Source organism: Marmota monax, unplaced genomic scaffold (genome assembly GCF_021218885.2).
Source record: "Marmota monax isolate L192 unplaced genomic scaffold, Marmota_monax_Labrador192_F-V1.1 WCK01_AAM20220418_F8-fsc00723, whole genome shotgun sequence".
NCBI classification, from domain to species: Eukaryota; Metazoa; Chordata; class Mammalia; order Rodentia; family Sciuridae; genus Marmota; species Marmota monax.
Window position 1 is genome coordinate 84,500 of NW_026694855.1, and position 26,664 is coordinate 111,163.

Here is a 26,664-nt window from a genome sequence, read left to right on the forward strand (position 1 = left end):
AGTCAGAATGTGAATGGTGGAGCCAGGTTTTGTGCACAGACAATAGCTTTCAGTCTTCCCGAGATGCTATTCTGCTTCCAAGTAAATTGATTTTTTTTTTAAAATTTTTTATTGTTGGTTGTTCAAAACATTACAAATTTCTTGATATATCATATTTCACACTTTGATTCAAGTGGGTTATGAACTCCCATTTTTACCCCATATACAGATTGCAGAATTACATCAGTTACACATCCATTGATTTACATATTGCCATACTAGTGTCTGTTCTGTTCTGCTGCCTTTCCTATCCTCTATTATCCCTCCTCCCCTCCCCTCCCCTCCCTTCTTCTCTCTTTACCCCCTCTACTGTCATTCATTTCTCCCCCTTGTATTATTTTTCCCTTTCCCCTCACTTCCTCTTGTATGTACTTTTGAATAACCCTGAGGGTCTCCTTCCATTTCCATGCAATTTCCCCTTCTCTCTCCCTTTCCCTCCCACCTCTCATCCCTGTTTAATGTTAATCTTCTTCTCCTGCTCTTCCTCCCTACTCTGTTCTTAGTTACTCTCCTTATATCAAAGAAGACATTAGGCATTTGTTTTTTAGGGATTGGCTAGCTTCACTTAGCATAATCTGCTCTAATGCCATCCATTTCCCTGCAAATTCTATGATTTTGTCATTTTTTAATGCAGAGTAATACTCCATTGTGTATAAATGCCACATTTTTTTAATCCATTCGTCTATTGAAGGGCATCTAGGTTGGTTCCACAGTCTTGCTATTGTGAATTGTGCTGCTATGAACATCGATGTAGCAGTGTCCCTGTAGCATGCTCTTTTTAGGTCTTTAGGGAATAGACCGAGAAGGGGAATAGCTGGGTCAAATGGTGGCTCCATTCCCAGCTTTCCAAGAAATCTCCATACTGCTTTCCAAATTGGCTGCACCAATTTTCAGTCCCACCAGCAATGTACAAGTGTACCCTTTTCCCCACATCCTCGCCAGCACTTGTTGTTGTTTGACTTCATAATGGCTGCCAATCTTACTGGAGTGAGATGGTATCTTAGGGTGGTTTTGATTTGCATTTCTCTGACAGCTAGAGATGGTGAGCATTTTTTCATGTACTTGTTGATTGACTGTATGTCCTCCTCTGAGAAGTGTCTGTTCAGGTCCTTGGCCCATTTGTTGATTGGGTTGTTTGTTTTCTTATTGTCTAATTTTTTGAGTTCTTTGTATACTCTGGATATTAGGGCTCTATCTGAAGTGTGAGGAGTAAAGATTTGTTCCCAGGGTGTAGGCTCCCTATTTACCTCTCTTATTGTTTCTTTTGCTGAGAAAAAACTTTTTAGTTTGAGTAAGTCCCATTTGTTGATTCTAGTTATTAACTTTTGTGCTATGGGTGTCCTATTGAGGAATTTGGAGCCCGACCCCACCGTATGTAGATCGTAGCCAACTTTTTTTTCTATCAGACGGCGTGTCTCTGATTTGATATCAAGCTCCTTGATCCATTTTGAATTAACTTTTGTGCATGGTGAGAGAAAGGGATTCAGTTTCATTTTGTTGCATATGGATTTCCAGTTTTCCCAGCACCATTTGTTGAAGATGCTATCCTTCCTCCATTGCATGCTTTTAGCCCCTTTATCAAATATACCAAGTAAATTGTTGAAGTTCATTCATCAGTAATGGCAATAAATGAACCTAAACTAAGCACTTTTTCAACTTTCTCTCAAAGAAGTAAATTCAACAGTTAATTTGAAATGAAAGAGCATTGAAAAAATTAGGAAAACTTGTTTAAAAAAGAACCAGAACTTTTATGGATGCAAGTGCTTCAAAGTTCTGATACCTAAAATATTGCATATTTATCTTAGATTTGACATCTATTACCAGCTCAAGTAATATTGAAGAATTAACTTGAATGCTAATTCCAATTCTATCAATAATATGTGTAATTCTCCCTTTTCTCATTGTAGAAAAACATGCCTATGATTCAATTATTTGCAAGTGTGTTTGGCACACTTCCAAGTTTTAACTGCTAGTGAAATGAAGTGACTAGATGTTTCTGGGAAAACCTGGATATCTGCAATTTTTATAAATTTTTTTATGAATTTGTTTTACCATTTAAAATACAGAATATGTAGTGCTCCATCCAGGACCCAAACACCTGCAAGCTTAACTCTTGAAAAAACATATTATATGAGTATCTTATTTATTCAATTATTACAATCAACTTCTCAGAAACCTAGTTCTTTACAGGATTAGCAATGGGCTTAAAAATGATTATAAAGGATTAGAACTTTTTCATATTTGATATTTCCCCCAAATCTTATTTCTGGGAATACCTTTTCCTGGGAGTCCCTAAACAGAAGGAAGAAGAATGCTGGCAGAAGGATCCATCTTGGAGCAAAGACAGGCCAGTGCTTCCAAAAGAGTTCCCTGCCTATCAGAATCTTAGCAATAACAGTGATGTAGAGGAGTGATATGAAATGCCAAATTCCTTGCAGTTCTTAAAAAAAATCAAAAAAGAAATACTGATCCCTGCAGTAATAAGAATCACTTTTTCATCACTCCAAGCCCCTTTTACTGAAATCTTTACCTCTCTGATGATAATATCTGACTTTAAATGGAAATTCTTTGTTTCCATAAAATAGTTAACTTATAATCCTGATATTCGCCCTTCTCTTGACATCACTGGTTTTCCTAAGACAGATCTTTTCTATTTCCATTAGTGATTTTCTTGTGTTTTCATCTTCCAATAATTTTCTTTGGGCTTCTGTTCGTTCCATTTTTTGCGAATTTGACTATTGATAGATTTGAGTATTCCCTGAGCTCTGGTATAACATAATTGTTACAGAGAACACAGTTAAAATTTTCTTGAACCAATGAGTCATGCTCCTGATAGAAATTACTCACTTGGGTAATTCAAAGCCTGAAACCAACCTATTATCTTACCCTTAAAATAACTCCCCTTTCTGACATTTAATTTCTGTTAATGATAATGAGTACTAGCATTTATAAAGTATGGAAATTTTATCATTTATTGATTGTCATGTAAGGCATTTTCTCTGTTATCTCATCTACTTTTCACAACAATCCAATGTAATAAGTGATACTATGAAGAAACTGAGGTTGAAAGCACAGAGCAATTGAAGGGAAGGAGATCTGAATGCAAGGCTTCTAACTCAAACAGTGTCTTATGCTTAACTTAACCTCTCTCAGTCTGGGGTTTAGACCAGTGAAATACAGGTCCAAATGATGACAAATGCAATCAGAAAAAAATAGGACTCAAATTGAGATAGGTCATGTGGGATAGCCTAAACAATTGAAAATTCAGTAAAACCAAAATGACATTCATAAATAAAAAACATAAAGAAATAAAGAGATCTTTAATTGCATAAGAGTTGCCTTATTTGTTTGAAGCAAGTTCTGACATAATACAATGTTAACTGCCTGATTTTGTTCATCAAGAACATAAAAGAGATTTAAAGATGCAATCAAGTCAATTAATATATTTCAATACAAAATTTATTTTTGAAACCTCCAAAGTAGTAGCAATACAGAGTATTTGATAATATTTCTTTTTTACTTAACAATCCACCTTTGTGTTTAGCTTTCTATAAACAAATGCACTGGATTAATACTCCTCTTAACTCTGAATTCAATGCTGAGTATTTTCAATGTTTTGAGCACATAATAAAGCAGAGACAATTAATTTTCTTGAACATTTTATTTCTACCCAGAGCTCAGCAATCACTTAACTTCACATTATTCTGTCACAAATGATAATCAAATGGCCTGCCTAAGTAGCTAAAATCATAAAACTACCATAAACCAAGTCAATGGAGTTTATGTTAATATAAAACAATAACTATGTTGATACACATGTAGATTAGGCCCTACCAGACATATGCCCAATTAACAAGCTTTATTAAAGAAGGAAGTCCTGGACAGAAAGGAAAGAAGAGTCATTTGATGAAAAATTAAGATTATAGGTAAAAAGAACTTAAGTCTCCAATTGTAACCAAATGAAGGAGGAAAGGGGTATACATCACCCCAGTTGATGACAGCAGAGAAATATATAATTACCATCCCATCACAGACTGGCTTACTACCCTAAGAGCTGGGAATCAGGCTCTGCAGGCATTCTACTACTTTCCCACTATTTCTTATGTGGAACATAAACCTCCATTTATGATAACAACAGGATATTAATCTGACAACTAGCAAACAATGAGAAAAAAAGGTTGGTAGAGCGACACTGATTTTAGGCCATCTCAATACCCCTGAAAATAGGGGTTAAATGAGTCAATAAGAAACAGTATTCAAAGAACACTGTATTATCTAATGTGATTTATAAAACAAGCAAAATTCAGTAATCTTCAATGGAAAAGGTCTACTATTTCAAAATTAGGAATGTTGCAATGCTGATTTTTATCAAAGTGGTACTCCATCCTATTAATTGGAACAAATTCCAAACTCACACTTACTTGCATCACCTCAGTTTAATAATTCCATAAATGACAAAAAAGACAAAAAATGAAAACAACATCATATAGCACAGCAGCTTGGTTTGGCTCCCCCTGGATAAAATCTTCAGTTTTCCCATAGTTTTACCTAGAAATCCAGTTGTAGAATCAAATTGTGAATCCTATGAGAGAGAAGAGAAAAAGTAATACTTAGGTTCTATTATTCTACATGTGCACATTCAAGTAATTGAATACACTGTTATTAGTGTACATTTTCAATGACAGTTTTTGTGTTTAATCAGTTCAAGAACCTGCTTATAACCCTGGGTAATCAGCCTGATTACTCCATGCAAAATAAAGCAGTTTCTCTCAATGAATAAAAAGCTCTTTCATTACCCAATAGACATTTTTTAAAGTCCCACAGAGTAATTAAAAAACTCAAAGTATTTAAGCCTTATTTCAATTCTGTGGATTAAAAATCACTAACAATAAAACAAACATTGTTAAAAATAGTAACAAAGGTTTGTGGACTATCTTACAGGATTTTCCCATTATTCGTTATAGCATTGCTTTCCAGGGTCAAATAGGTAACCGCTACCCAGTAGAAGAAAGCATTCAAGGTTTAATATGGTTAGTGGTTAAATGTTTAAATTTAATATGGTTAGCAATTAAGATTCTTTTGTTTAGATAACTGACTTTGAAGTACAGTAGAGTGTACTAAGTATTAAGAGAATATCATTCATGGGGAATAGGATGTGGAAAGGACAATAAATATGTGTGAAGAAAAACAACTCTATTCAAATGGCTGGAAAAGTCCTTAAGATCAGAGTAGGTATAGATAAGAAATATTATACTTCCACTGAAGTCTTAATGTCCTCAGATGAAAAATCCCTGACATAATTAAAAGACTTTTTTGCATACCTCAGTATCCATGTGCCTCATGCACTTAAATACTTATGGTTCTTCACTGGAGTTATGCATCAGGATCTCTGGTGATGCTCTTTACAAAACACATATGCCTAGTTCCCGCCCCTTAAAATTTTGAAGCAGTTTACTTAGTGTGAGAAATAGAGATACGCATTTACAAGGAGTTCTCTAAGTGGTTCTAGCACGAAGCTAAGGAAGAACACCACTTTCAATATCATATTAATTTTTGAATAGTGCAATTTTAAAATCATGTGGAGAAACAATGGAAGGTTCAAAGAAGTTTGACATCCAAAAAAAGGCATTAACAAATGAAAGAAGGCTCTAATAAGAAAATATATGTATTGCTGAGCCCTTTTAGACAAGAGATAAAGGGCTTTGGGCTATTCAAATCTATGAGGTCTTTGTTCAGTAGCGAGCCTTAGAAAATTTGAGCAAAATAAATAAGTTTCCATTAAGTGGAAACATTTGGTTGGTTGGATATAAAGTGCTTTTTGATTGCGTGGTTAATAAATTACTAGTTGTCGTTACCCATAGAGATTTCTAAGACTACTCAAAACAGTCATTTGTCTTACATCTTTAATACTGTTTCTAAACACAGGGCTAAAGAAACATTAGCTTCCACCTCTCTTCCTACTTATGTATTTGTAAGATGAAAATACAAAAATAAATCATAGCTATTATAAACTGATTAGATACAAATGAATGGTAATTCAGAATTTATGATCTCTAGATCTCTTTCAAATGGGAAAAAAATTAAAATGTTGTTCCTGATTAACAGACTAAATTTGAGAATATTAAATCAAATTTCTTAAAGTTAAAATCATAACCACTTACCATTTCAGCTAATAGCTTATTTTGACTTTTAACTTCATGGCCTATTTCAATGGAAAGCTATAAAGAAGAAAACATACACATTATTACTCATATAATGGTACTCAATTGTTATAAAGTAAAAACAACAATACTATTCTAAGCATACACTTTTTCTCAGATTTCATTGGATTCTAGAAAAACATAGTACACTCTTCTCATACTTTGTCCACTAAAATTAATGGAAAAGAAATTTAATCTTTCTACTGGTAATTAATGGACATTTTCTATTTCATTCTGATTTCATTACAATATTCAATTCTATGTTTTAATTTTGGTATATTATTCTCTGGCTTTCTTATTCTTCATTGTTTTGTTTTCTACTTTATTCACACAAAAGCATTTACCTATATATTTGAAAAGATATACAAGTACCTATATAAGCAATTTAAATCCAGACATAAGTATTTAATGTTTTCTTAATGAAACATGACATTGCTTTGAATATGTATAAACTGACTATTTTGATTTTTTAAATATTTTTTCATTATAATATAATAATAAATTGGGGAAAATGTTAGATGTTAGTGTTATCTAAATCCTAAAGCTATGCAGGAAAGAGCCCAAGCCTACATAAAATAGCAGAAGTAATTTCAGCTGCCATGTAAACTAAAATCTAACACTTTTACACAACAAATTCATCAAGGGATTCACTTCCGAGATATTTGAATAAATACAATCAACTACTAAATATTTGGCAAACCATCATAAGTACTGTTTTCAATTTAATTGGAAAGCATGTGGGATAATATTGATCTAAATCCATATTTAGAATTCTAAAGATCAGAACATGAACCTTCCCCTCAAATTTAACAAATCAAAACTTATAAAGCTAAATGGCCCAAATCACCCAACTACTTTAAACAAATGCCATTCGTGTCAAGAAAAGAAATTTCCAGGACACACAGCTTTCTTCTAATAAGGAATCTTAATTATTAACATTAGAGTTTTGTTTATTTTGTATTAACTATTTAATTCTTATGCCCTGTCACGTTATATTTTCTAAATTATTAACATCATACAGTATTATTAGGTTCTATGATCAACTTCTTTTGATTTAATATAACTTTGAAAACAATACTCTGTTTCAAAATATGATAGACTCCAGGCTGATTATGATTTGATTTTCCCAAAGATTATATGGAACTACCAATTAAGTTTTGGTAACATGGGTTTCTACTGAATGTTTTAGAAGCATATAACATGTTTATTGCAATGAAGAATCAAACACATATACTATTAACACACTGAGAGCCACGGCCAAGTCTGTATGGCCCCTGGCATTTTGCCAACAGTATTGATTGACAGGCGAGGCATTACTATCCGCCTCTGCCGCAACTTTTGAGTTCTCGCACTATTTTGGAGTTCTCGTGGGGATTTCCGGGGATTCCCCGAGAGTTCCCATTGGTTGGGGAAGTGCAGGAGGAGGGATTTCTGGGAGAGATATTTCCAGCTGGGGGTTCCTGGACGAGCCGCGTGGCGTTAGGGAGGATTCCCCGGGAGCTGTGTGAAGTGTTTTCCTGCAGTTCAAAAATAAAGTTTGTTCCTGCTTCAGTGGCTCGTGATTTGTGCCCAGCCAGACTGCAGCAATTGGCGGCCCATGCGGGGAACGTCTGAAGCTTCGGGGTAAGTGAAATTGCTTGCCCCTAAGGGAAGGCGAGAGAATGGGTGACCATTTTAAAATGTGTTCTTGTTTTGATTTGTTTTGTGTTTGTTTCAAGCTGCCTATCCCTAGAATTTTCTCAGGCAGATTGGGAAAAATGGTTGGCTCAAGGTTTGAAGTTGTTCGCCCCTGAGGAAGAGATAGAAATAGACCACAAATGCACATATCAAGAAAATAGGAAAACTGATACAACGATTTTTTGTTCCGTTTTTGTTTCATTCTGTTTCGGTTTTGTTTTGTGTTATCTTACTGGGTTGCGTTATCTTTATAACAGATTAGAAATTAGTAAAAAACAAACTGAAAGAGTGTTAAGTAAATTGTTAGAGGTTCAGACCATGGAGAAAGACATTTTAGATCAAGCAAAAGAGAAGGTCTCTCAAGCTAGTCAGACAGAGGAAGAAAATTTAAAGGAAGAAAGCTTAGAGGAAAAACAACTATTCGGGAAAAAGCTACAACAGGAGGCTGCTACTAACACCGTTCTATCACCAGAGGGCGTAATTCAACCAACAGCTCCCCCTATGGAGATAGCTGAGTGGCCCTCAAACCCCGTAGTTGATAGATGGGATCCTGAGACAGGACCTCAAAGATTAGCATGCCCTGTACTTGAGCAGGCAGGAGAGCAGCGAATTCACCGAGCTTTAGATTTCAAAACAGTGAAGCAGTTAAAGGAGGCTGTAACAACCTGTGGTCCCCAAGCACCCTTCACTGTAAGCATGGTCGAATCCATTACTAACTTGGACATGACGCCAGCAGATTGGGCTAGTATGTGTAAATCTGTGCTAAATGGAGGACAGTATTTGTTATGGAAGGATGCCAATGAGGAATTTTGCAGGGAGACAGCTAGGCGAAATGCAGCAGCTGGTTACCCTCAAAGAAATCTACATATGTTGTTAGGAAAAGGACCTTATGAGGGTCAATGGCAACAAATTGAATATGATCCTGGCGTATACGCACAAATTGCTGTAGATGCGGTTGAGGCATGGAAAACTTTACAGGGGCATGGAGATTTACAAGGTCAATTATCTAAGGTAATACAAGGAACTAATGAACCTTATGCTGAATATGTAGATAGGCTTATTCAAGAAGCTTCCAGAATTTTGGGGGATACAGAACAGGCAATGCGATTTATAAAACAACTGGCTTATGACCAAGCAAATCGTTGCTGCAGAGAGGTCATTAGATCATGGAGACATGAAGATTTAAACACATATATTACATTATGTAGAGACATTAATGAACAAGGGCAAGTCTTAGCAGCAGTACAACAGGCTTCAGATGCCAGGCCAAAAACATGCTATAATTGTGATCAAACAGGACATTTTAAAAGGAGTTGCCCCATAGGAGGAGGGTTTAACAAAGCTAGGTATCAAAGGAATAGAATACCGGGTATTTGCCCACGATACCGTAGAGGGAAACATTGGGCTAATGAATGCTGTTCTCAAACCACCATAGAGGGTATTCCATTATCAAAAAACAGACAAGGACCAAGTGTTTACCCACGATATCGTGGAGAAAGGCATCGGGCTCCATTGCCAAAAAACGGATAGGGGGGCCCAATGCTCCGGGGCCCACAACCACAAATGTACGGGGCACTGGAGGAGCCCAGAAACACCATGGAGGAACCCAGCAACACCATCAGGGCAGTGCCAAGGACACATTATCCATCAGATCTCTCATCAGAAAAACCAGAGGGAGCGTAGGGTTGGACATCTGCACCTCTGCCAGAGCAGTACTAACTCCAGAGATGGGAGTTCAAATCATTCCCACAGGAGTAAAAGGACCTCTTCCCCAAGGAACAGTAGGCTTATTGTTAGGACGCAGTTCTTCTACGCTAAAAGGACTTATGATAAGTCCCGGGGTAATTGATCCCGATTATGAAGGTGAAATAAAAATTATAGCTAGTTCTCCAAAGGGTATATCAGTAATTTCACCAGGAGATAGAATAGCACAGTTATTAATAATACCTAGCCTACATGATAAATTTTCTAGTAGTACTATAGAAAGAGGTTCCAGGGGATTAGGCTCCACAGGTGTAGATTGGGCTATGCTGTCTTTAAATTTAGATTCTTGCCCAATGCTAAAACTAAATATTCAAGGACATGAATTTAATGGGCTACTGGATACAGGTGCAGACCTTAGCATCATATCTCCTCAAGAATGGCCAAAACATTGGCCGTTACAACAAGCCACTCAAACGCTTCAAGGCCTAGGAGTGGCAACTAATCCCCATAGAAGTGCAATGGTATTAGATTGGAAGGATCCTGAAGGATGTGAAGGAACTATACAGCCATATGTATTGGATCATCTTCCTATAAATTTATGGGGACGAGATGTCCTAGATCAATTAGGTTTGACATTAACAAATAACATCAATCCAAATGCGCCCACTATTAGGGCTAGACAAGGTTTCAGGAAAGAAAAAAGATTAGGAGAACAAGGCATAGCAGCACCAATTCAAATAGATCAAGGAATAAATAGACATGGACTGGGTTTTCAGAAGGGGTCACTGAGACAATAAAAATTACTTGGAAGTCAGAAAGACCAGTATGGGTTCCTCAGTGGCCCCTGACTAAAGAAAAGATACAAGCAGCCCATGACCTGGTCAAACAACAATTAGCGGAAGGACATATACAACCTTCTGTATCTCCCCATAATACTCCCATTTTTGTCATCAAAAAGAAATCTGGTAAATGGAGATTATTGCAAGATTTAAGAGCCATTAATAATGAGATGGTTATTATGGGACCTGCTCAATCAGGGATTCCTCAGTTGTCTGCTTTGCCAAAAACCTGGTATGTTTTAGTTATAGATATTAAAGATTGTTTTTTTTCAATTCCAATTCATCCTGAGGATAGTCCACGTTTTGCATTTACTATCCCTGCACTGAATCATGAAGGTCCTGATCAGAGATATGAATGGAAAGTACTCCCTCAAGGGATGGGTAACAGCCCAACTATGTGTCAAATTTATGTTAACAAAGCAATCCAGCCACTTAGAAATCAAAATCCTAAACTACAAATATTTCACTATATGGATGATGTATTGTTAGCACACAAAGATAAAAACACATTGCTAGAATGTTATGCCACACTTACAAATTTATTAAAAAAATATAATCTAGAGATAGCAATAGATAAAGTACAATTAAATTTTCCAATTAATTATTTAGGAGTTCTATTATCCTCAACCATGGTCCGTCCACCAAAAATTCAAATACGAGTAGATCAACTCAAATCACTTAACGACTTTCAAAACTTATTAGGAGACATAAATTGGATAAGGCCTTATCTAGGCATACCAACAGGAGAGTTGGGACCTTTATTTGATATCCTAAAAGGTCCATCAGATCCAAATTCACCCCGCATGTTAACACCTGAAGCAAGAAAGGCATTAAAAATTATTGAAACATATATGGAAAAATATGCATTTGGATAGAATTGATATAACTTTGCCTTTATTATTTATTGTAATACCAACAAAAAATATTCCTACAGGAGTATTTTGGCAAGAAGGTCCATTATTGTGGAAACATTTATCTTATTCTCCTAACACTATTCTTACTAGGTATCCTGAGGCTGTAGGAAAATTAATACTCAAAGGAATAAAAGCAGCAAAGGGAGTGTTTGGAATTTCTCCCAATAAAATTATTACTCCATATACTATGGATCAAATTGATGAGTTAGCTAATGAGTTAAATACTTGGGCAATAATCATGTGTAAATCTAATGTTTCATTTGATAATCACTTACCATCTAATCCTTTGTTGTCTTTTTGGTCTTCACATCCTGTAGTTTTTCCAAAAATGACAAGAAAAACCCCTATCATGAATGCTCCAAATGTATTCACTGATGGGTCAAATAATGGTACAGCAGCAGTAGTTACCCCTGATCAAACTTTTACATTTTTAGTACCCAAATAATCAGCTCAAAAGGTAGAGCTTAATGCAGTTTTACAAGCTTTTGTGATGTTTAAAGATTCTGTATTTAATTTATTTTCTGATAGTCAGTATATAGTTAATGCTATAGTATCCCTTGAAGATGCTGGCAGGATTTCCCCTTCCTCTACAGTTTTCTCTTTGTTTTCTGCTATACAAAGTCTAATCTGGGACAGAAAAGATCCATTCTTTATAGGACATATCAGGGCACATACAGGATTGCCTGGAGCCCTTAGTTTGGGCAACGATTTAGCAGATAAAACTACACATGACATACATATTTTCTCTACACTAGAAGAAGCTACACATTTTCATAAAAGGTTCCATGTCAATGCTAATACTTTAGAAAAGCGTTTTAAAATAACTAAGGAACAAGCTAGACAAATAATAAAACAATGTCAAAATTGTGTGACCTTTTTACCACAAGTTAATCTTGGAGTCAATCCTAGAGGACTGATACCTAACCATATTTGGCAGATGGACGTCACACACTTGCCAGAATTTGGAAAATTAAAATATTTGCATGTTACAGTTGATACTTCTTCCGGATTTTTGATGGGCTCCCTTCATTCCGGAGAAAAAATTAAAGATGTTATAGCTCATTGCTTACAAAATTTTGCCACTGTGGGCGTTCCAAAACAGTTAAAAACAGATAATGGTCCTGGTTATACTTCTACCTCTTTTAAACAATTTTGCTCATCATTTGGCATTACTCATATAACAGGAATCCCATACAATCCTCAGGGACAAGGCATAGTTGAAAGAGCTTATCAAACTATTAAAATGTACTTATTAAAGCAAAAAGAGGGAATTGGAAAGGGGTATATATCACCCAAAGATAAACTTAAAATAACCCTTTTTACTATAAACTTTTAAAATTTGGATTCATCAGGGCTTAGTGCTGCGGAAAGGCATATGTGTCCAAAAAATGTACATAAGCCTAAGGTACTTTGGAAGGATATTCTAACAGGACAATGAAAAGGTCCTGACCCAGTGATTGTCTGGAGTCGGGGTTCTGTTTGTGTTTTTCCACAGGGAGAACAGCAGCCGATTTGGATTCCAGAGAGATTAACTAAAACAATTTCTACAGACCAAAAGGAAGATAATTTGACTCAAATCCATAACAGCTGATATCCAGAACTCCAGTTTGGCTATTCTTACATCTGCGACAGTGATTAACCAAGATGCTTTTTTCAATATTTATTTTATTATTTGCCTTTTCCCACATCATAAAGTTCTATTTTATTTTTGAGCTCATACAGACCTAGGTTAATGTTTTTCTGATCAGTTTTATTTTTTGATTGTGGAGTTTTTAAGCATTACAATGGAGATTTCACCTAGGTAAAGCTACAAGGCCTTTACTATTGTCTTATGTGTTGTATGTTATGTGTGCACACTTCTGTTTTGTGTTGTATGTCTGTATGTGCGTATGTACATATATCATATATGAGGAGTGCTCATGAATTAATGGATCCGAATTTTTTTATTCACGTGATTTTAATGGTTTAATTTAGATTGGGTAAACAGCTGTTGAAAATTGTTTTAATATGTGAACAAATAAGGAGGTTAACAGATCTGTTTGTTTACTTTCACCTTTCCTTCTCATTATATTTAATAATTCCGTTCAGGATAATGTAAATTGTTCAAAAAATTGTTTTCTTAGTGCCTGTTGGAATGTTACATAATTTTTTTCTTAGCATCATTGCCAGAATTCCTATCTTCATCCCAGTGCCGGTGAAGACAAAGATAAAACCAAACAACAGCTTCTTCAATAGTTATCACAACAAACTGTATAAACTGATGTATCAATGAATAATAACTCAACAAGTAATGCTCAATCAAGGAGTCGATTTACTTTGGGAGGAAATGGACATATTGACAGATTCCTCTGCTTTGAACTGTTTGCAGAACTTGCCTGGACTATGTATCACTTGTATGCATTGTGAACTATCTGTTGGTGCAGCGAATTGTGGTAGTGCTGGAGTATTTTTGCTGATGGTGTCACCGGTGGTACAATTTTTCAAAGGAGCCCTCAATTGGCTTAGTGTCATGGCATTTTGCATCCTCCTCCCTTCTACTAGTGATGGTCTAAAATTTGGGGGCCAACAGAGGTGAGGCAAAGAACCTCACCCCCCCACTGGCACCAAGGCCAAATTTGGGGGCCAACAGAGGTGAGGCAAAGAACCTCAACCCCCCACTGGTGCAAAGGCCTATCCACAAGTATGGCTGTATGCTGGACCGGTAGTCAGTGACGGGTATGATCCAATTGCAGTGGTACCAACCTAAGACAGGAGGCTGACGCCTAGAGGTCAGTTCATCCGATGACGGGTAAGGACCATATGTTGAATTGGACTACCTAACAGGCAGGGTCCCTAAGCCACATTGCTTGTTGTTTAATTAAACAAAAAGGGGGAGATGCTGAGAGCCACGGCCGAGTCTGTATGGCCCCTGGCATTTTGCCAACAGTATTGATTGACAGGCGAGGCATTACTATCCGCCTCTGCCGCAACTTTTGAGTTCTCGCACTATTTTGGAGTTCTCGTGGGGATTTCCAGGGATTCCCCGAGAGTTCCCATTGGTTGGGGAAGTGCAGGAGGAGGGATTTCCGGGAGAGATATTTCCGGCTGGGGGTTCCTGGACGAGCCGCGTGGCGTTCGGGAGGATTCCCCGGGAGCTGGGTGAAGTGTTTTCCTGCAGTTCAAAAATAAAGTTTGTTCCTGCTTCAGTGGCTCGTGATTTGTGCCCAGCCAGACTGCAGCATTAACATTTTTGTCTAATTACTTTATTCAATACAAATTTACACAATTAATATCAGTGATAAGGAATTACTCTAGTTTCTATGTGGAATAAAAAAGAAAGTACCAAAAAAAAAAAAAAAAACCTACACTCAGGTAAATTTCTTTTACACAGAAATAATACCAAAGCAAATCATTATGCAATAAACGCTACAGAAATACGTTCATAAGGAAAAGAGTTACTTTGGATATAGTGATTAGCTAAAGCAATAAAGTAGGGTCTCTCAAGAAAAGCACAGCTTTAGTCAACATAGGAAGAGGATGACCATGGCAAAGAGTTGGCATGATCAAAGATATGGGATGGAATGGCAACAGCATACAGAAGACACAAAGAGCACTCTCATTTTTCTGGCAGAAAATATATGTGGATTCTGGATGTGCAAGAAGTCAGAAAAGTTGGAGCCCATATTTGAAGGACCTATTCAGTCAAGGTAAAGAGTGTGAACTTTATTTGGTAAATCACAGAAGTCACCAAAGACATTTCGGAGCTCAGAATGCAATTTTAAAAATACAAAGATTATTCTGGCAACAGTATGTAGCTGAGGTCAGAATAGAGGTTAAGAGATTCTCCCAATGACTCACCTTGGAAACGAGGGCTAGTATTAGAAAGAGAGAAACAGGAAAACAGAGATAGAAACACAAGAAAGCATATGACTCAGTGACTGAAATGACATTCAAAGGCAGAAACAAGAAAGACTTTGGTTTTTTATCTTAGGAGACTAGAAAAAGGAGAAGAGCTACTGGGGGTGGAAGATGGTTGAGACATTACTGCAGAATATATATAGTATTTTTCAGATTTTAACACAAAACATAGCCAGAGTTTAAAAAAAAATTTGAAAATACCATATCTTTGGATTTGTCACATTTTCTAACCTACTTAAAGAAGCTAAATTTTGAGTGCATTTTGACTTTGCTAAACCACAGTATTTGAATAACCATCTTCCTCAGTACATGCCAATAAAAAGTATAGTTTATAAGTATGTGATATATGTATACAAACATACCAATCAAAATGTATACCATGCTAACAAGATACTTACAGATTTTATAGCAGTTACTTTGCTTCTAAGACTCTCGGTGAGTCTCTCATTCTCTTCTTCACAGGCACTGTACCCACTGTGAGAATAGCCATGGTTCCCATAGTTGCCAGAAGGTGCTCCTTCACCTGCAAGGACAAGAGTCACAAGGTTAGTGTAGTAAACCAAAAGCCACTTTTGAAAGTTTAATAGGAAAGAACCGAAAAAGACCCCTTGAGGGCGTTGCAGACCACATATGTCTATAATATTCGTACTCCAAGTAAATTTTTAAAATTTAGAAACAGAGATCAAACCAATTCTTTCCATTACTTCTCTTAAATAAAGAACATTCAGTTCACTTCAATACATACTTATTAATCACTTACTGATTATTCAGAAGACACTAAAATAGGCACTGCCATACAAGGATATTGGCACACATATCCTGCTCATTAGAAATATGTTTTAATAAAAGATCTAAAAGCAGTTACATTAACTACTCATTGAAGAAATCTAGTTTTGAAGGAAAGGAAGAAAGCATCGTGGGAGGGAAACTCTTGGCAGATGGATGATGTTTCACCAGCATCTCTTTCCCTGAATGGGAAAGAGTCAAGGGGTGAAGTGAACACAAGCTGAAGTCCTAGGAGAGGGAATAACTTATGGAGAATATTAGTTGAGAGTTCTGTGGCATTTTAGTCATTCTTCAACAAATATTTGAGCTATATGTCAGATCAACTACTCTTTTCAGGTGGTCCTTCTATAGAACGTATCTTCTAGGGGATGGCACTAGGAATACAGTCCCCACCACCCTAATAAGGTACTTGGTATTCATCAGGCAAACAACAGGTGCAGTGAGCCTTAGAGAGTGAATGCAACATAAATGTGCTGGGGGGTTGAACAGGAAAGCATGGTTGAGGGTGTTATCTAACCACATTTTTAAAAAGTTGATGTCATCAGTTTCTTCAGTAAAGGAAGAAAGGGGGCTATTTGGTGATCATTTGAATGGTGATCATTTGAAATAAAAAGTAAAGAGAATAATGAAGAGCAATGACCAGGACTGCTCAGGACTACTTGGAGGTTAAAACCAACCTGGTTGCCACAATATGTTGTAATGGTTTCATTCCTCCCAGATGTTTTATAGAAGAACTCAATGGCCTGAATTAACCCTTGAAAAGCCACACTGTTAGACTGATCTAGAGTTGGAGGTACAACACGGGGGCTAGAGAAAAACAGAGTCCCAAAAGTTTGAGATTGCTTGCCAAAAGAATGGTTGAAGCATATATACGGATTATGAGAACTCTATCCATGAGATTCTAATTTAATTGGGATCCAGATAACAACACTTTAAAAACTTCCCAGGTAATTCTAATGTACAGTTGGGCTGAGAACTATCATTTCTCAAGTCTATTTCTTGAAATTTAGGAAGACAAAAAAATACATTCAAATGGGCAATAGTCTACTAATGATGTAAACCCATGTGCCTTGGGAGTTTTGCAAAAACCTCCACAATGTGGTCTCATATCCCCTACTTCAATCAAACTAGTTTAATCATCATAATCTCTTGATTATGATGTAGTTCTAGTACAAACCTTTTTAAATTTTGGTCACCCTCCCATCTGGAACTTACTTCTCCCACTCTCCACTAATCAAAGTCTAGTTGAAATTCTGATGTTTCCACAAAGTACATAGTGATCCATCTCTGCAATCTCGGAAACATTCACTATCTGCAGAACTTATCTGGTATTTGGATGTTTAGCTACCACTTTTGTACCATAATTTATCTTTGTACACAGTCCTACTCCCCAGCTAGGTTGGAAAGCTTTGGGGAGCATAAACAAGGTGACAAATGACTATGTAATTAAAGCTTACTTAATTACACAATAAATGTTTGTTGTTCAAAATCAGTTCTTTTTCACTTTAATGACCTGGACCACTTTTTAATTTTCTTTTGTCTTCTCTTTTTAGAGATTGATCCTATGGGCACTTAAGCACTGAGCCACATCCCCAGCCCCCCACTTTTTTTTTTTTCTTTTGAGACAGGGTCTTGCTAAGTTGCTGAGGCTGGCCTCCAACCAGCGATTCTTTTGCCCCAAGTCTCCCAAATCGCTGGGATTACAGGCATGTGCCTCCATGCCTGTCTTGGACCACTTTCTATGATCCAAGTATTCATAAAAATGCATAAAAACCTGTTTCTCACAGTACAATTTATTAATCAATGTAGACGTCTACATGTATTGGCAACTTGCACTGACTTTAAATAGCCAACACTACAGAAAACGCTATTGTTTTTCCCTTTTCCATCTTACAATGAGAATGGTAACATCTTTTAAAAAATATTTCAGGTATTTTTTCCTCAAATATTTCAGAGTATTTCCTACTCTGATTAAGTAGGTTTTTTTTTTTTTTTTTAAAGCCGCTTAATAGAGAGCTTAGGACCAGAAAATGCTGTGTGTTATCATAGGGTCCATTAAATCTCCTTGTGCCTGACTTATTCCTGCTGCTTAGTATGCTGGCTTCCTTAATTCACAAAGTCAAGAACAATGTGAAGTTATTAAACCTTATCACGTTTTACTTACTGCCTTAACAGTGGAACAACCTTCAGGTAAGAAACTTTCTACGTAAAAATCGCCTTTGACCCAGATCTTACATACCAGTGCCTTGAATAATAATGACACGTACATTTACCTTTGTAACTCACTGTTACCAACATAATCAGTAGTGTGCTTAGCACGCAACACCCACTCTTTATTGAACAGAGAAAGAGAAACCAGAGTCAGGCTTAGGGAAATTGAGCAGTTTCCATGTTTCCATAATCACTTAGAGACTAAAAAAAAAAAAAAAAAAAAAACACTACTGAGTTGGCACTTGTACATAACCCAGCTCCAGATCTACTCCCTCTAACCTACCATCCAAACTTGGTCTGAATTGGACTTAAGAAACTCCCTGGGATGTGGGACAAATTACGTGTTTCCACTCGGACTGCCTCCAAAGATTACCTTCAAACATCCCACTTTAAAGCCCCAATGCCTATGACAGGAGACCAGTCGAGACCCTCCCACAGCTCTATGCCTCCGAGCAAGGCTGTTTCTGGGGTCCCCAAACTTTGAACCTCAGCTCACTTCTTACCCAGGCCTGCACGCCTCATCCTGCCAGAGGAAGGAGAGAAAGGCGAGAGAGGGAGATGTGGGTAGGAAAAGGCCGGAGTCACCCGGACCTCGTCTTCAGTCCCAGGGGCCCGAGCAACACCAACTTCTTGCCCCAAAGCGCCACGACATCAGTGGAGCCTAAACACCGCGCTGGATGATGGCGTCACTCGCGCGCTTATTGGTACCCTGCGAGAAGGGTTGCATGGTATTCTGGGAATTGTAGTTCGCTGGCGACCAGGACCGTGTGGAGGGGGGCGTGGGGCGAACTCCTTTCCAGGAGCCGACGGGTTTCTGGAAGAGCAGCTGCAGAACGCGGCCCTGGTTCCAATTTGGGGGTTTCCGTGGGTGAACCGCCCGCAGAGCCTTGATTTCAGAAGTTAGAGGGCAAAGTTTAACCCTCCGAATCTTCCCTGATTCAACCTACTCCCTTTCACGCCCAGTCAGATTAGGGGAAGTAAAGAAAAATTTTGTCCGGGTTTCTTATTTTACAAACAAGTAATCTGTAGGGATAGAAGAGAATAGCCCATTTGTGCCTGGTCACAAGAAGGGACCTAAGGACAGGACCCCTGCACTTCCACTTAGAACTTTTTTTTTTTTTTTTAACTTGCACGAAAGATATTGAAATATTGCTCGTATCTAGCAGTGTGTCAGATTTGGGGTTTAAAAGCTTGGTGGGCGCTACTAGTAGAGTGGTGCTGATACAGGAGTTAATCGGAGAATTTTGTTTTATTGTACCATACGATTTGTCTGAGGATATGATGAAATCATGGTTTTTGAAAAAAAAAAAAATCTGGCTGTGTTTATGCACAGCCTACTTTTTACAGTTTGCTCTTGTTGCTTTATGATAGAGGAATTGAAAGGAAAGTGACCACAACACTAGGAGCGACCAAGGGATCAACAGTGAGAAGGAGTAGAAAAGAAAGAGAGAGAGAGAGAAGAAATAAAGAGGCAGGAGAGCATGAGAAAGAGAGAGAGAGAGTGAAAGCCAGAGAAGAAAGAGAGCAAGAGAGAGGGAAAGCAAGAGAGAGGGGCCCAGCAGGAGGGAGTTTTTATAGCCAAAATCTAATGGGATCTTTGGGTCTGCAAGCTAAATTGTTGGTTTACAATGATTGGATCATACAGTAGTTGCTAAAGGTGTCATCTTCTGTCTTCAGGCAGAAGGGGCAGGGGTCAGATGTGGGTTTCCTTTGCACCAGGTGGGTGGGGGTCCAGTGTTCAGACTTGATGCAAATAGGTGATAAAGGACCAGACAGAGGGGGCTTTGAGTGCCTGGGTAATCCTGCAGCTAACGTTTGTTCAGCCCACCCTGCAGACAACTGCACCTAACAGGAATAATTTCCATAATGGAGATTTCTGAAAATGTAATCTCTAAACAATTAGTGTTTTCTCATGGTCGTTTTTCAACATAAACATGTAGTATAATAGTGATTTAAGTTGTCTCTCTTTTTAAAGAGATCGCCTTTTTAAAAATACACACAAAAACAACTTCTAGTAAAAATTATTAACCTGGGAAATAAACTTAATCCAGTAGTGTTTTGGGAGAAAAAAAAAGTCTTCATAAAAATAAAATAAACCATCATTCTCTAAAAGTAATGGAATTAAACAACGTTTGCAATTAGGGACAACCATAGCAAATAAGCATCAAAGATTCAATAATAGAAATGATAGTTGGGGTTCCTTTTTGATATACAATTTTTGACGGTCTTTTCTTGTGCTAAAAAAGCGTTCTATAATCAAAACACATTAGAAAATATCATCTTACTAAAAGATAACAAATGTGAAAATTGTTATTTGTGAAAATCTAATATGTTTACTAAAACCAACTATTTTCTTACTCTTTTGTAAACTATCTCTCTTACTTGGAAGGAAGACAAACAAGTAAAATAGAGTTAAAAGGAGAAATAATAAAGTATTCCAAAACTGAATTCCAGAAACAGCTGGTTCACATAGAGTTTGTAACCTAGTATTTTGCATTGAAAAGATAAAGCATAAAGGATTAATTTAATACACAGAGGTGTAATTATTAAACATGACCTCAGTTGACGTAGAGACCAGAGAGAATTCTTTTTTCCTTTTTTTCTGTTGTTCTTTTTTTGTTTCTTTCTTTTTTTTTATTTTTAAATTAAAATCTCTAACTCTTCTTGCTGACTGAAGGCAAATAAAATTCTTAGAGATGAATAGCATCTATAATTTTTTCTCTATTCTCATAGGATAATATCACAGAAAACATCTAATTTTCAGAGGTCTCCAGGAGATGACTAAAAATGACTAAATAATATCATCTCCTCTATAGTAATTATGGAAACAAGAACATGAAGAGCAAATATCTGAATTTTGGTGTAAAATTACAACCTTTCTTTTTCCTGTTTGTCTTCTTCCTGTCCATTTATATTACCTCTTCCTAACTAAATTCTAGGACCAAACCAAGGGAACAGCATGCTAAGCTCTCAAACCTGACTAAATAAATGTTCCAAAGTGGTTTTTGAAAACTCTGTTATATAGTAGGTGTTTCATAATCATGAAGCAAATGAGTATCTTGAGCATCGTATTTGAACTGTAAGAAACCGTAAACTAAAATCAGAAAGCTCTTGACTTGCAAACAGGCTATGGAACAAAGGTTAGTTTGTAAGCCAGTTATTTGACACTTAAAACATATATTTCCTAGAGACTGAGATGATGCTTATGTCCCAATCCATCCCTAAAAATACATGACTCTGAAAGCCAAAGTCTATATGACCTGCAAGACAGCTGAAATGCTCTATATTTTTAGTGAAGGCCAGTAGAATAAAAGTAAATTAGAAAAAGGTAGTTCATTGAAAAAAAGAACTACCACTGACAAAGAAATGAAAAATTTCAAACTATTTTTGTTATCCTTGCTTGAGAACAAATGGGTTTCACTTGAAAATTCTTAAGTATGCCAAGAAAAAACTTACAGAGTTTGCAAAGAGCCACCAACTTGGTCTTCAGTTTCTGTAATTCAGAAATATTACTGGCACTGAGGTAATGCTTCTTAACCATGGTTAATAAAAGTGAAGCAGTTTTAACTAATAGGTCTTCAGCAGAGCTAGCTACATAATTTGCAGGGCACAGTGCAAAATGAAAATGCAGTATCCCTAGATCGAAAACAATAAAAAAACCCACAAAGAAACAAAAAAATATATATAGAAAATAGGAGAAAAGTACCATTAAAGATATTAAAACATAAACCATTTACTTTCTTATGTGATCCTCCCAACTTGTCACATTCAATTTGTCATTTAATGTCCTTCTAATAAAGAAGAGAAATTCTAATTATTAGCATGAATTTTACCCTTCATCTTGATATTGTGCAATGACAGTTTTAAATACCAACATAAAGCATTTCACTTGAATATAAAAGCACCAAAATTATTCAATTTCTTCTTAACAGAACAGTGAAACCACTGCACAAAACTAAATGCCTTTTGTGGGAGGAATTCCAGAGATTGAACCCAGGAGCCACTTCCTTAGTCAGTATTTTTTTATATTTTCTTTAGAGACAGAGTCTCTATAAGTTGGTTAGGGCCTTGTTAAGTTGCTGAGGCTGGCTTTGAACTCCTGATCCTCCTGCCGCGGCCTCCCTAGTCACTGGGATTACAAGCAAATAAATGGGTTTTACTTGGTGTGCCACTATGCCCAGCAACAGCTCTTTTTACTGCCCACCTTGATATGCACATATTCTCTTGACCTACAGCCTACTGATGAGTTAAGAGTGACAGAAAGAAAAAGGAAATATGGGTTGCTTTATCTTTCCTTCTGCTTCAGTGTCATTATTATCAGTACAACTGGCTAATAAGAGATGAGTAAGAAAGAATAGAATAGGGGTCCGTGGTCATTTTCTTCTTTCTGCAAAGTTCTGGATCAAGTAGAACATGTGGTCTTTGGGGGCTGTCAGTACCCAGATATAGGCACACTCTTAACACACTTAGCTTGTTTCTTGCTGAACTTTCATGCTTCATGAAGTCAATCATGTTCAGAGATCACTGCAAACATTATATTTGGGTGAAAAAGAACAACAAAAACAAATACTGTCCCTTTCTCCTCTGCTCATATGTATAGTACATTGTTCCATTAGACTTCATTAACAGGACACAAGGTCAAAGTTAAAATTATTAAGAATGTCAAAACAGTGACCGAAGAACACTAAAACCAAGTGTAGAAGCCTGAGAGAGAGTCGTATGCATCGGCAAAGACTATACCCACGAACCTGCCTCAGTGTTGAGAGAAATTTTCCAAGGAAATGGGGCCATAATTGGTAAATTAAAAAGTGAATAGAAATATTTAAAATGAGAAGTGAAATTCATGGGGAAAGTAGAGTACCATATATATGAAAGAAAGTAGAGAACCATATATATGATGTCCTAAGGGAAGGAAAGAGCTCTAAGTTACACAGTCCTCCAAACCACTCACTGAACCAGTTTCTGTCTGGGAGCAAATGCTTTATACGGTTAATGAGCATTAGACAAGTGAGATTCTTGTGACTTAGTATGTACAGGCAGAGAAAGAAAAAGAACAGAAGGAAAGAAAGGGAGGGAGGGAGGGAAGGAGGGGCGGAGGAAGAAGAGAAGGAAGGAAAAGTCTTCAAGGTGGTATGAGCCCAGTGAGTCTTGAGTGATTGACTGTGATGGCAGGAACAAGGCTTTTTCTTGTTTCACAGCAAGATGTTTCACTTTTTCCAACAATTCTTTCACATTATTAAGTTCTTCTTCTGGGAAATGATCCTTCCTAATGTCAGTTCATCAGGAAATGCGATTTTATTTTTTTCTCAATATTTGGCCCCACAGTAAAGCAGTGTATTGTAAAGCTGAATATCAAAACGGGCACTTTGCAGTGGCTGGCCTTTTAATATTCCAATTTTGAAGACGTCTCTGACATTTCTAATACATCATTTTATATTATAGAAGATAGGTTTAATTTACATTGCCTAGAAAATACAAGTGTTATGTCTTAAAAGACTTTGTATTACCTATCATTCAAGATCAATTTAGTCAAGTTGATAGTCATTTTATCTTAATAGTATTTATTATTCAAGAAGTATATTGAATTATCACATTGATACATTCAAACATGAAGCATACGTTTTGGTTTTATTCCTATAGCTCTGTTAGACACTTTGACAGACATGGAATTTTATCGCTCCACTTACTGACTTATTTTTCTCCCAGTGGTGCAGATTAGTTTTATATATATGAAAGTCAAATTTCTCAATAAGTTGTTCAGGGATTGAAATCTGCTCTGAGTTTTCATGTAGTAGATATTCATCTAATTTTTCTGTTTTACAAAAGATTATGGTCTCATGACTCTTAATTTCTACAGTTGGGCTACAACTGTGTCCCAAATGTATCCATGCAATCATCTCAGTTTCCCTTAGTTTATTGACACGGAAGTATTCTCTAGGCAGGACCCAAAATATCCAGTTTTATTACTTTGTCAGTTAGTAACCATAATTAGAGTCAGCTGAGATGGTCGAATTTTATATAGACAACATTCAATTCCTTTTATTCTTATAGACTAAATTTAGCTATTTCAGAACACTAGATAGTGTTAAAATGATTTAATCATTATATTGAGTCATTACTTGACACCCACATTCCAAGATGATTAAGTCTGGTATTCCTTTAAAATTTATTCATGCTTTGCAGTAACTTTTCCTGTAATGGTTCTGATCTGATACCAGCTTCTTGGGTTCTTTTATTTTATATATATATATATATATATATATATATATATATACATACCAGCAGATATAGATTATACTACTTTGAACATGACATAGGGTCACTTGATTTATGCAATGGTAACATTGTAATACAATGGAAGCAAGTTATTTTTTTCAATAAGTGTCATTATTTCATTTCAATTGTATATTTATATAAATATAATATTTTCTACCTATTTCTTATACAAAATTATTTTAAGTGAATTTTAGGTGAAATATAACTTAAATTGAAAGGTAAAGCAAAATTTTCAAAATAAAAATATGTTGCTTTGGGTTGGAAAGAATTTCTTAAATAAGATACAAAAATCAATAACCAAAAAAGGAAATTCTGATAGACTTCACTACTTGAAAAATATCAACTCCTATTCATTAGACACCACCATTAAAAGAGTGGAAAGACAAGTTACTAAATGGATTTTATTTGCAATAGATGTACCTGACAAAGGATTTATATGGAGAAAATATGAAATACTCCTGTAAATGCAACAGGAAAGAAGAGTAAGATCAATAATAAAAATAGAAAAGAAAAATGTTGAAAGTTTTTAAATAAAAGAGGACCTCCAACTGACCAATATATATTTGAAACATTGCTCAACATCTTTAGACAACAGAAAAATGCAAATAAAAGTTGCAACAAAATAGAACTGCACCTTCTCCAAAATGTGTGCTTGTTTGTGTATATAAAATGCCAGGTGTTGATAGAGATGTGGACCAATTAGAACTCTCAAATTTTTCTGGCAGAATTGATGTAACCACCTTAGATAACTGCTTGACAATATCTACTAGAGTGTATATATACATATTCCTGTGAAGTGCCAATTCTGTTCCTAAGCATATACCACAGGAATATGAATCAAAAACATAGCCATGGTTTCACTATTTGTAATAGCTACAAATGAGAAACTATGCAGTTGTCCATTAGGAGAAGACCTGGATAAATAAATTTTGGAAAATGCATATATTAGAAATGAGTACAATAAAAATGGGAAAATCTAATACAACATGCAATATTGATGGATTGCATAAACAATATTCAGTGAGAGAAACTTAATGGGAAAAGTGCATTTAGAATGTATAATTTCATTGACAAAGAGTTTAAAGAGAGGCACAGCCCACTCACTGTGTTAGAAATCTGGATATAGGTTAACTCTAGAGTAAACAGGAGTGGGCAGAGGAGGCTGCTGGGATAATGGTAATCTGCAACATAATTTATTTTTTAGTTAGTTATCCAGAGTATTGTGAGAAGTTATGAAGCTGTACATTTTATATATGTGCTGTACTGCAATAAAAATATTTACCAAAAATAAATCCATAATTAAGTTTCTTCTTAATAAATATTAAGTATATATTAAAGAAAGCAAAAGCTTAAGAAAAAAAAGATAAAGAAAAATTAGCAGGCCCTGGCCCTGGCCCTGGCCCAGACCAATTAAATTAGCTTAGGGACAAAACAGATCATGTCCCTCTTGAGAAAGATTTAGCAGGATACTACCAGATGACATGCTGGATGAAACAGTGTACAGTGCTGGTTCACTGGTTCATTGTACAATAGCATTTTAATGTGGTAAACTCAAAGACCATGCTTTGCCCGTTGTCCCTCTTTAATTAAAATGATGTTATTTTTCAGTTTTCCCCAATCTGCTCTACAACAGTTATCAAATGATGTTTCTGTTTGCATGTGCCCTGGGAAGCCAACTCTGAGATGGAGGTTAGCATGCAAGAAGCTCACTGGCCAGTGCTCTCAGGATCAACTGCTGGTGGGCAGGGGTAGAAGAAGCACTAGCAGAGAAAGTTGGGCTGTGAGACAATCAGCTTGGTGATGGTAAGCTCTGAACTGAGATGACTCTTCAGAGGTGTCTACCCTTTCGTTGACCAGTAATTGGGTATGGTCTGCCTTGGGAAGCCGGTGCAACCTTGGGCCAGGTGACCCTGCTGCTGAAGGCAATTCCCTGAGAGGCCAGACAGCAGAAAGCTAGAAGCAAGTGAACCCGCAGAAACTGGGCAGTAACTCCCTCAGTCCTGAGTCAGCTTGGGGTCACCAATCTTCTTTTGAGGGCTAGACCAGCTTCCCAGAACAAAAATATCTGAGCTGTTTTCCATACAATATTTTTAAACACTATGATTTGACTTGAAGAATCAC

General features: G+C 36.5%; 1 protein-coding gene across 3 annotated transcripts; it reads right to left on the bottom strand.

Moving 5' to 3' along the window:
- Nucleotides 1–3,480: 3,480 nt before the first annotated feature.
- Nucleotides 3,481–18,951, bottom strand: Bet1 (Bet1 golgi vesicular membrane trafficking protein). 3 transcript variants are annotated; one of them, XM_058573231.1, is made up of 5 exons: nt 18,771–18,951; nt 15,669–15,793; nt 11,198–11,272; nt 6,201–6,257; nt 3,481–4,621 (listed from the first exon to the last, which is right to left on the bottom strand). In XM_058573231.1, exons 1-5 carry the CDS (start codon nt 18,787–18,789, stop codon nt 4,466–4,468), a joined length of 432 nt encoding a protein of 143 aa, XP_058429214.1. In that variant the 5' UTR covers nt 18,790–18,951; the 3' UTR covers nt 3,481–4,465. The 3 variants fall into 3 exon arrangements, with proteins under 3 accessions (XP_058429214.1, XP_046282321.1, XP_058429215.1); XM_046426365.2 differs by lacking the exon at nt 11,198–11,272 and having other exon boundaries at nt 18,771–18,950; XM_058573232.1 differs by lacking the exons at nt 3,481–4,621; nt 6,201–6,257; nt 11,198–11,272 and adding an exon at nt 13,206–14,524.
- Between the last annotated feature and the right edge of the window lie 7,713 nt (nt 18,952–26,664).

What these genes read in the sequence shown, in the direction of transcription:
- Bet1 (XM_058573231.1), bottom strand. An exon ending in AAGTAACTGCTATAAAATCT is followed by an intron (nt 11,273 to 15,668) that starts GTAAGTATCTTG and finishes TTCTTGCTTCAG; the next exon opens with GTGTTAACATGCGGGGTGAA. An exon ending in AGGTCCCAACTCTCCTGTTG is followed by an intron (nt 6,258 to 11,197) that starts GTATGCCTAGAT and finishes TCTTCTTTATAG; the next exon opens with CTTTCCATTGAAATAGGCCA.